General features: G+C 46.2%; 3 protein-coding genes across 3 annotated transcripts; 1 reads left to right on the top strand and 2 right to left on the bottom strand.

Moving 5' to 3' along the window:
• Positions 1 to 1,865: 1,865 nt before the first annotated feature.
• Positions 1,866 to 2,737, top strand: CCR75_003540 (uncharacterized protein; the record flags this gene model as incomplete). Its single annotated transcript, XM_067961634.1, has 3 exons — positions 1,866 to 2,267; positions 2,327 to 2,483; positions 2,559 to 2,737. 3 exons carry the CDS (start codon positions 1,866 to 1,868, stop codon positions 2,735 to 2,737), a joined length of 738 nt encoding a protein of 245 aa, XP_067821124.1.
• Positions 2,472 to 4,137, bottom strand: CCR75_003541 (uncharacterized protein; the record flags this gene model as incomplete). Its single annotated transcript, XM_067961635.1, has 2 exons — positions 2,472 to 3,859; positions 3,924 to 4,137. 2 exons carry the CDS (start codon positions 4,135 to 4,137, stop codon positions 2,832 to 2,834), a joined length of 1,242 nt encoding a protein of 413 aa, XP_067821123.1. The 3' UTR covers positions 2,472 to 2,831.
• A 4-nt stretch (positions 4,138 to 4,141) lies between these two features.
• CCR75_003542 (uncharacterized protein) lies at positions 4,142 to 10,163 on the bottom strand (the record flags this gene model as incomplete). The annotated part of the gene is made up of 3 exons (XM_067961636.1): positions 4,142 to 5,708; positions 5,779 to 10,076; positions 10,115 to 10,163. 3 exons carry the CDS (start codon positions 10,161 to 10,163, stop codon positions 4,230 to 4,232), a joined length of 5,826 nt encoding a protein of 1,941 aa, XP_067821122.1. The 3' UTR covers positions 4,142 to 4,229.
• Positions 10,164 to 10,463: the final 300 nt, after the last annotated feature.

Genomic DNA, 10,463 nt, shown 5'->3' with positions numbered 1-10,463 from the left:
TTAACGTGTAGTGAAATTTCACTACGCGTTTCATTACTGTTATCGATGCGCCTGTCGCTAGACGCACCGTCATCCTCGTTGGAGGGATGTCGCGCTCAACATATTTAAGCCTACGACCCTCTAGCGACTGGCGACGAATAAATTTATTCGACGCTCCACAGTCCACTAGGGCTCTAAGTGACAAATCATTTGTCACTTTTAACTTCAAGGTGATGTGTGTCTGGAGCAACTTTAGTCAAGATATTTGCAAATTCTCTTGAGGTTGCTGGATCAGTAGGGCATTGCACCCCTACTGACCCCGACCGTTTTTTGGCGGTCCGCCTCGTTGTTGCGATTTCGCAACAACGTCGGACCCGCGACCGTTGCCCTTTTTGCCATTCGGTCCATAATTACGTTCAGTACCTCTCGGTACTGGGCTTGGAGCACTTCACTAATGAGCGTAGTTACTAACTTTTGACAGCGATTACATTTCTGCAATTGCTTGCTGTTCGACAAGCGAGGTTTCTCGCTTTCGACATAAGAAAGGTCCATAGGTTCTGGACCTCCCAATTCGCGTCGTCTTGGAGGACGATATGATGACGACTTAGCTTGAGCCTGTCTCAAGCTAAAGTCCTCCTGTTCCGCAACGGATATTGCTTCTTCAAGCGTATCTAGTTCCAAGCAGAACAGGTCGGTCTTTACGGGACCATCCGTGAGACCTTGCATGAACACCGTAACCCAACGTGTGTTCATGAACTGGGTTGTTCGTAATGCAACTCGCTAAGAGTCGTATGTGCTGGGTATAAGCGTGAACATCACGCTTGCCTTGCTTGAGTTTTAGAAGCTCTCATCGAGCTCTAAACTCAGCCCTAGGCGGTTCAAATGCCTGTTTGAGCCGGGCTTTAAGAGTCTCTAGCGACCCAAAGACATATGGGTCGCGCAACTCAAGGCCTAGTGCCCAAGTTTTGGCACGACCTGCCAAATTTGACTGAGCAAATGCGACTTGCATTTGGTCGCTGACGATATGACGAGCCCTTATGGCATCGTCCAACTCGACAAACTATCTTAAGAGGGAGTCTTCTTCGACTCCCCTATACAATCTCTAAGGTTTTAGGACGACGCGTGTGCGTCATCCCAGGTACAGGGGTCTGTACCAATTGTAACCTGAACAGTTCTGCCTGTTGAGAGCCTTGCTGATCAAGCAAGGCTACCTTCTCCTTCGCCTCGTCAAGTTCATGTTGTATGAGCTTGGTGATGGCTGAATGGAGGGCATCTCTGTCCAAACCGGACAGCATGGCCAAGATGGCATCGTTCAACCGCACTCCATTCTGTGTCACTTAGAAAGGAGTAGCTATCACGCGAAACGTACAAAGTGCTACCAGGTGTAATGGGGCACTACTGACTTGTACTGCTTCAGTACAAGTCCACTTCGCACTGCCTCAGTGCGAGTGGTGCCTCACGTCACTGCACGACTCTCTTTATAACACTTGCCTTAAAGAGAGTTAATCAAAAACTGTATCAATATAATTGAGTTATTTTTGTCTATCTACTTAATACTAACTTAATTATAAACTTATACAAAATATGTACTAAAAGTCTTATCTGTCTTTCTATTTGCGCGCGTCCAGCGCTGACTGGACCGCGGAGAAAGTAGATATAATGGTCTATATCTACCAATGGATAAGCCTTTAGAGATATTACTATGTAATAATATATTCTCCAAATATTATCTACCCTTTAGACAATATATTAATTAACAACCTTTTTAAGTGTTAACTTCATGGAACGATACACCGTTACAGAAGTAGTGCTCACTAAAGAACAAGCAGATCTAGGAGGTTTTTCTGCTTGTCAAATTTTTAAAGCGTATATTTTGCTGATCAAAAATGGCTACCAGATTACTGACGTTGCTCCCAGTGGCTGGTGTCGTTGCTTGGAGCGGCAATGCAAGCCTTATGCGCGCTCGCCACCAAAGTCACGGTGAAAGAAACTTCCAGTTTATAACTGGTACTATGAATGACATTATTATGGAAACGCTCGAGACGGGCGACCTCGTCTTTTTTCAGCGCAAGCTGACGGCCCTGCAGCCTCTGGCAGCACTTCACACCTGGATTATGCGTAAGCATCTACGTTCACGCTTTGACCACTGCGGGTGGATCTATGTGGATCGATTAGGTCGCAAGTATATCGTGGAGGAGACGTTAAACAAGGTGCAATGTCGTCCTTACAGCGCACGCATTTTAACATCCCAAGCTACGGAAATTTCCGTGCTCACACTTAACGTCGAGGTAGCGTGTCGTTTAAACAATATCAGAAGCCCATTCTTATGATCTAAGCTCTGTTGCAGCGCTCCAAAAAAATGCAGGAAGCTGCCAAAGCCTTCGTCGTTGAAAATGTCGGTCGAAAAAGTCGAACCTCGCTTCGTCAAACAATGTCGGCAATGCTTGGCTCAAAATATATTATGAATCCATGCTTTGGTGTCACGCCTTTCTTTCCGTGTGCAGGTAATATGACACTATTTTTGAATTTGTGACCGAAATGTTGCTAACTGCACTACTTTGATAAATTATGAAATGCAGCTCTAGTTGCCGAAGCCTACGATGCAATGGATCTAGCTAACAAATATGATTTTACTAATACTCAGCCGCCACTGTCAGCCGATACTGTCACACCGCGAGAGTTGGCAGAAAACAAAATCAAACTGCACGAAACGAGACATGCAGCATTCGATCGTTTGCTTCCTATTAAACTTGAATAAAGAGCTGCTACAGATGAATAAATCTTTATTAAACACTGACCTTTATTATGTTCTGAGTACGTAAAGCATCCGCAACTTTGACGATATAGCTTCTTCACTCTATTGGCAGGCACTTGAAGTGGAAGGCTTGACCGTTGGCGTAGTCGCGGAAGGACGGAGGAACGTACGCCCAGTCTTCATTCTCTTTCGTAAGCAGCTTTTTACACACAGAGCAAGGAGTCTGGTATATCTTGTCGTAGTAGCCAAGCCACGTGAAAAGGTAGTAGAAACACGTTTCCGGTTGCTGTTTACGAAATTGATTTAAAGCTTCGCGGCCGTGGAGCGTGATAAGACGAAAGAAATTATGAGATGACTCGGACCATGCACCAAGCGGGGCAGCTTCGTTGAATGGGAAGATTGAGAGTCGCTGGATGTACCTCGTTACCTGCAAGCCAGCGGCACGAGCCTGCTCCTGTTCTTTGATTGCCTCGCGTGCGTCTGCAATGCGCTGCTTCAGCTCTTCCAGCTCCATCTTAGTAGCCTCTTCAGCGGCAAGTTTAGCCTTTGTGAGCATATCCCCTTTTTTCTTCTTGAAAAGCTGCTGTTGAGTTTTCTTTTGTTTACTGCGAGTACTACGCAAACGGCCACTGCTAAATGCAGGGGATGTTGGCGTCGAAGGTGTCATGGGGCTGGCGGCTACACCAGATTCCCCAGTTGGACCGCTCTCTGGAACAGGCGGACAGAAGCTTAGATGCACCGTCAGCTCCTTATTAATCTCGCACTTAATAGACTTGATGACGCGACGACCCCCGCGCGTTGTCTCAGCGTGCTTATAAAACTTCAGCTTGCGGTTCTTGGCCATCATGTAATCCATCATTTCATTCAGCGTGGCTGGTTGCTTCTCTCCGTACGGGTCGAATACACGGCCGCGCTTGTGAGACTTCGGAACAAATAGGCTATTGGGGGTGGGTGGGCACCGTACATCGCCCAGCATCTCAAGTCGAGGAAAAGCACCACTCAGCTGCTCCAAAAAGACAATCTGCGCCTTAATACCCATGTCCTGTACCTGGTTTTTCCAATTATATTCGAGCATGAGGTTACGATGTGTTTGATTCACACTCTCAATGGGTTTTGTCTTTCCATCTAGAGACAGCACAATAAAATTAGCAGGTGCACGAGCACTTTACAGAACAGCTTATAGGTTTACCAAATTCTGGCACGAGTTTGCGTAGCAGTTTGAGATTAGTTTGCACACGCTCCAGCTTGTTCTTGATGGATAAGCGCAAGGCATCATCATTTGGCTGCTTAGACTCAATCTTGGAACGTGCGTGGCTCAGTTCCAGGATAATACTCTCTGCCGTGGAGCGCAGCACGCCCACACGACCCAGCAAGATATCCGCTAGATAGAAGGGGTCACTCATTTCAAGGGAAAATAAAAAAGAACACAACACCGAGTTCCTAATAAAATCGATTTGTATCCAATCATACTAAATGTCATGAGAAGTAGCCATTTTTAACAGTCATCGACATCCATGGCGCCATTCTCATGATAAGAAAGTTTGGCTGCGTCAGCCATTGTGGCATTGGTATCGTCCTCCTCCTCGCCAGTGTTTTCATCCTCCATGTCGATGCTCTCGTCTTCGCCGCTGGGGGATTCTTGGCTAATTTCGTCGTCGTGGTCTTCGTCGTCGATGACATTTGCGTTGTCAAGATCTGTCGACAAAAGCTTTTCCAGTAAACTTACAGGCTTTGTCTCTGATTCGTGTTCTGACTTGATGCCAATATCACCAAGAGGCGACGTGTTTAAGCCAGAGAAAGCAGAAGGTTCCTCATCTTTCATCTCGACGTCGATAGAAACGCTCGCACCAGACATTCGACGGGCTGCCTCGTAAGCTGCAATCGCTGCCACGTGCGCAGCAACGGACTTGGCTAGTGAATTCGTTTCGCAGCGCACATCATACCCTCCCTCCAGCACTGAAACGATGCGGCCGTCACACACATCTGCAGCCAACTTCAGCACCTCTAATGTGGCCCACGCATAGTCTTCTTCCACGTATCCGGCAGGCACATTTGGATTGTTAACAGCCGCAACTCCACCGATAATATCATCGCGATGGCCGTCGAAACCAGCTGAGATAAAGATTATATCTGGATGGAACGCTCGCATTGCCGGCAGGACTTTTAACTCAAGTGCAGCTCTAAAAGCCATCGAACCGCTTCCTGCCCCCGTGTTCTCAAGCGCCACATTAACTCGATTGCCAGTTTCACACGATTTCCCCGTACCTGGAAAATATTTTCCAGACGAATACAAATGAATGGATGCAAAAAACGCATCTGGGTCATCCTGTAGCAACTCTTCCGTGCCATTTCCGTGGTGAATATCCCAATCTAGCACTGCGATCTTGCGTATCCACGGGTACAGCCGAGCATGCGTTGCACCGATCACGACATTATTCAGCAAGCAGAAACCTGACGAAGGAGCGTTTTGCGGCCGGCCATGGCGGCCAACATGGTGCCCAGGAGGACGAACTAAACACACGGCGTTGTGGTATTCCTTGCGCACGACCTGGTCCACTGCGTGACAAACTGTTCCCGCAGCAGCACGAGCGACATCCCACGATTTGCTGCTAACAAACGTGTCCAGCTCAATACCATTCTGCTCGAGACTCGCAGCGCCAAATGCACCAGCAAGCAGCGTTCGTCCTTTCTTTCTTCGGTCTCCGCAACTTGAAGTCTCGTCAGAAATCCCAGAGTCCGATTCGAACACGAGAGCGCGAGAGGATGGCGACGAAGCTGACGCTGAAGGGGATGAAGCAGGTTGCAAACCGGCTTCGATCGATCGCTCCTTCAGTTGTCGTAAGTATGTTGGGGAGTGTACCATAAGTAGTGTAGTTTCAGGCGGGCATAACTCATCTGGTGACATCGAAAGACGATCTAGCTTGAGGGTTTCTCGGTGCCTTTTAATCAGCGAATTCAGAATATTTACGACTCGCTGCGCAACATCATCGAATAAAATTTATGGTTAAATAGTCCAACAAAACATAAAAAATCAATTCACTCACGTCAATGCGCTCAGGGCATTCAGGGTGATTCTTCGGTGTCTGATGATTAATGAAGACAGGGTGATACAACACCAACGTTGTAGGCTCAACTGGTGGCGGCACAGGAGCTACTTGATCCTGGGTCAAGTCGATCATTATTCGTTTCAACTCATCCATGACGCTAAGGGACGAAACATTGTTCGATTTCTTTTCGTCATGATCAAAATTGGATTTCATCAGCTCACTCTTGATCACTGAGGACGCACCCAACATAGTGGTAATGGTTGGTTTGAAAAACATAGAATTGAGCTCCGCCGGCCATTCGATGCGCTGCCACTGAGCTAAACAAAACTCAATAGCTTCACGAAGCTCCTGCTCCCGTCTAAATTTTCCAGATACCTCCTGCTGAAGCGACTTAACTTTCAAGCTAAATTCACTGCTGCCTTGATTGATCTCGATTTTGCATGGCACATCATCTGTTCGAACACAAACATCGATGACGCTTTCCTGCGCTTCTTTCCCATTTTCAAATTTCAATGCTTCTTTGGCAATTATTGGCTTATTTTTCATCAATGATGTCACAACATCGGCAGCATTTGCGTTAACTGACACTTCGGCTCCTGCAGAATCTTTACATTCATCGTCAGCTTTTACGTTGACTTGCGCATCCGTTCCTGTAGAATCGCTCGATTTATTGTCAGCCTCGATATCTCCAGCCGTCATCTCAACATCTTCAGACTCAGAAGGCTTCCGCTTTGCTACATAAGACTTCCACATTTCCGGTTCCACTGAAGTTTCGGTAGATGTCTCTGCCTCAAGCGACGCATGCAGTAATGAGCGCTGTATTGCCTGCAGCATTTCCAGCGAAGAACTTCGCTCTTTCCACAGGGCTTCCATTTCACTGACATAAAAGCTAACGTATGCGTTTCGAAGCCCTATGCTATCATCTAATTCACTAACACCATCACCTTCTTCGAAAACGGCAACTTCTCCTTCGTCAACAAGCTTATCAGCATCCCCGGAAGCAGGATGACGGACGGCAACGACAGCTTCGCCTACTGCTTTCGCAATGTTTTCAGATTTAATCGTCACGCAGTTGTCCATAGACAGATCCGAAGCATCCTGCGGACTAGCATTTCCTTCCTCAGTCATTGTCTGCTCTTTTGAATATTCCATAAATGAAAGAAGTGCACTGCGATAATGCTCGAACTCCTCGGAAAAGTCTTCAAAACGCCGAGATAATTTCTGGAAACAAGTGAATAGTGCGTCTTCGCATTTGTCGAGAAGGTCAATTAAAATCGGGTTAAATGAATGCTGGATTAAATTTACAAGTTTAGCATCTTGACTCACTCTTGAATAAGTTTTCAACGTCAGCGCTGTTTTCGTGTTAAGTTTACTCATGGTTTCAGCGTACGCCAAGGACATTTCACTTAGTCGATCTTGCTCGATTTTTAGTATTCCTTGCAATGCATGCTGGTGGTTTGTTTCCCGCTGAATACGCTGGCGCACATGATTTTCTTCAGTTTGCAACTGATGCAAATGTTTCATCCAAGAAGAATCTTTATCATCAGAAGCAAAAAAGGAGCACACATCTTCCTCACTAACTTCCATCTCTAATACTTCTTTTTCAGTAAGAAAGAGATCGTCAAAAGAATCGCCCACTTCAGTCGTACTTAAAAGCGGAAGTAGTCGCCACACATTTCGAGCATTTGAGGATTTAGTCAAAGGCGCTTGGATTGCCAAGCAATATTGCCAGTAATATTTGTCGTTAGGCGGAGCTTCTTCGAGTTTCAACGAGGCAGAGTCAGCGACATCCTCCACCATGGCTGTCAATTCTCTTTTTACAACACCGTCATCGCCACTAATTGTTGATGTAGTGCTGCTGGAAATTCCAGGTATGGGACCACTTAAGCCGCTGTCAAGCTTGTCAATCCCAGCATTGGCTACTTCAACTTTGTCAGCAGCTACCTTCGTTGTAAAAGTTTCCATTATAATCGTGCCTTCCTCGAAAACATCTACCTTCGAGTCAACCGTCGTATTCTCCTGAGCAGGCATCTTAACCTCTGGGCATTCTACTTTGACTTCCATATTATTCGAGCTGTAATCGTCTACGATCGATTGAGAGCTGTTGTCTTCTGTAACTTCATTCTCGGGTAGGTCGTTCATGCCTGTCACAATTTGCACTGCGGCATCATCATTGCTACTGTCAAACAATTGTGTCTTCTTGTCGTCCACCTGCTCATGGGCGCGTTCTCCATCGTCATTTTTAATTAATGTAGCAGTAGGTATCGTTTCGCTTGCAGATGAATTGTCTGCTAGACCCTCGGGAACTATTTGATGATCTAACATCTTGACTTCAGTAGTTGAAGCACTGTCATCTTTAAATGTAGCAGATAAAGTATCATATGCTGCTTGAGCTGACTGAATGGTCGGCTCTGCCACATTCCCGTGCATATCATCAATTTGAGCGTTCGACACCACTCTATTCTCCTTATTTGATAGCAGCACTTTGCGCTTAACATAACGAGCATTTTGTAAAACATCAAGTTGTGCCGGAACGTTTTCCGCTGTATCCACTTGATTGTTGGCATCGCCGGTAAGCCATGGTGATCTAGTAGTAACCAAGTCCCGGATATGATGAGCCAATTTTTGCTTTTCATTGCGACTTGACAGTTCAAGGCGCGTTCGATGATCGACAACAGCTTGAAGCTTGTCCTCAAAGCTTCCATTAACCACAGAGTGTGGGTCAGCGGAGTCTCCCTTAATATTAAAGTGAGCGAGTTCGTTAATCGCACCAACCAAGTCTAAATGTCGAGATGTAGACATTAAATCGAGTATCGGCGTACTACGAGGCGGAGGCTCAAATAGTGAGTCTGTCGGTGCATTAGCTACATAAACTTTGATCTCCTCAATCATAAGAGCAATCGATCTTTCAATTTCTTTCTTGCTTTGCCTAAGCTTCTGGTCGCTTGTTGTAAACTCTTCATTGATCTTCGGCCCAGAGCCAAATATTTCAGTTTTGACCAATGACGATTTGGAGGGAGCTGTTTCTGTATGAGGCTCCTCGTGTATATCTTCGGTTTTGGTTACCGCAGAGTGGATACCCCATTGTACTCTTTGAGACGCCTCCACCAACTTGACTGATCTTTGCAGCTTGGAAATCCACAAATTGAGTTTTTTAACGGACAGGTTATGCTGAGCATTTTGGGCACTACGGCTAGCGTAAATCGGCGTTTCTAACGTACCAGTTGCTTTTTGCTGCTGTTCGGCAGCAATATGCTGCAAAAGTTCGTCGCGTTTTTCCGGAAAATTCAGAACAATATCTTCTTCGCTCGAGCAATCCTGTCCTCCAAAGTATTTCAGTGCTGCCTTATCATAGGCAATTGCTGCATCCTTTGCGGTAGGAAAAGTCCCCAAGTTCACTACCTTACCATTTACGTGAATCTGTGCATGAGCGTATACACGGTGAACCTGGACTCCTAAATATTTCTTGTCCATTGAGCTCGGTGACTTATAGCTCGAAAAGCTAGTAATTTCATCAATGCCGTCCATTTTGCGGCGTTTCGACTCAATAAATGCAGCCATTCCATCCGTGTCGGACGGCTCTTGAAAGCGCTTGCCACGTCCGCGACCTCGGCCTCGTCCACGACTCCTTCCTCGCCCGCGTCCAGCACTTAAATTTTGTTCCATAGAGAATGAACTAGAAGTCGCTTCACTAGCGCTTGGGTTCTGTGTCCGTACACTGAAGGCTATTTCTGGGCGGACGAAGTCGTCGTGCAAGTGTGGAAAATTTAGTTGTGCACTATTGCCGAAGTGCATGAGAGCAGCCTTGTCGTACGCATGAGCAGCTTCAATTTCGCTGCCAAAAGTACCCAGCTGAAGGTACTTAAAGCCCTGCCACAGCTTGGCCACGAATGGCTTCTTTACGCCCTTCATGTACACTTTCGACACTCCCCTGTACTTAGAATCCTTCATGTGAATGCCTGGATTAGGGGGGACGTAAGGAGCAGGTGCTGGCGTGTGCAGAGCGACAGAAGAATCCGTCTCTACTTTACTAATAGTCACGACTGGGACTGGAGCAGCGACTAAGCCTTCGGCTACGACCTTTTGCTGCTTGGCCACGTTGGCCTCTGTGCATCTTTTGCAATAAAAGTCTCCCGCCGGAATTTCCGTTAGAGGTGGAACGAGGCAGTACGAGTGATACTCGCCGTCGCATCCATCGCAGAGCAGGATACTGTCCCCATTTTGGTCTAAGCCGCACACAGCGCAGCCGTTGCTTTGTGCAGGCGGACCTGCACCCTGATGAGACGGAATTACAGCTTAAGACAAAAGTAAAAGAAATGCTTCGAATAAATACGCACGAGCCCTGGTGTGTTTTCGCGCTTGTCGCGGTCACCGACGAACATGGTGTGCGTTGTGGGGGGGCTAAAGCTCATGTTTTTCGCTGGTAGAAAAGGAACTTGTTGAACGAATTACATTTAAAATTTGAATAATTTAGTTTGCAATATCTCCTTGGGGATCGGAAATCGGTATACAAAAATTATATCACTTCATTTGGTTAGGGAATATAAAAAAATATACCAAAAAAAATCAAAAAAATATACCAAAACAATTAATAAATAAAAAAATATACCACGCATATATAATATACGTACGAGTACTCGCAAGCTTGGGATCATAAAGAGATATTGAAGGCGTTGCTATTT

This window comes from Bremia lactucae, linkage group LG5 (assembly GCF_004359215.1).
Source record: "Bremia lactucae strain SF5 linkage group LG5, whole genome shotgun sequence".
Taxonomy (NCBI): domain Eukaryota; phylum Oomycota; class Peronosporomycetes; order Peronosporales; family Peronosporaceae; genus Bremia; species Bremia lactucae.
This window is presented reverse-complemented; position numbering and strand designations above follow the sequence as displayed.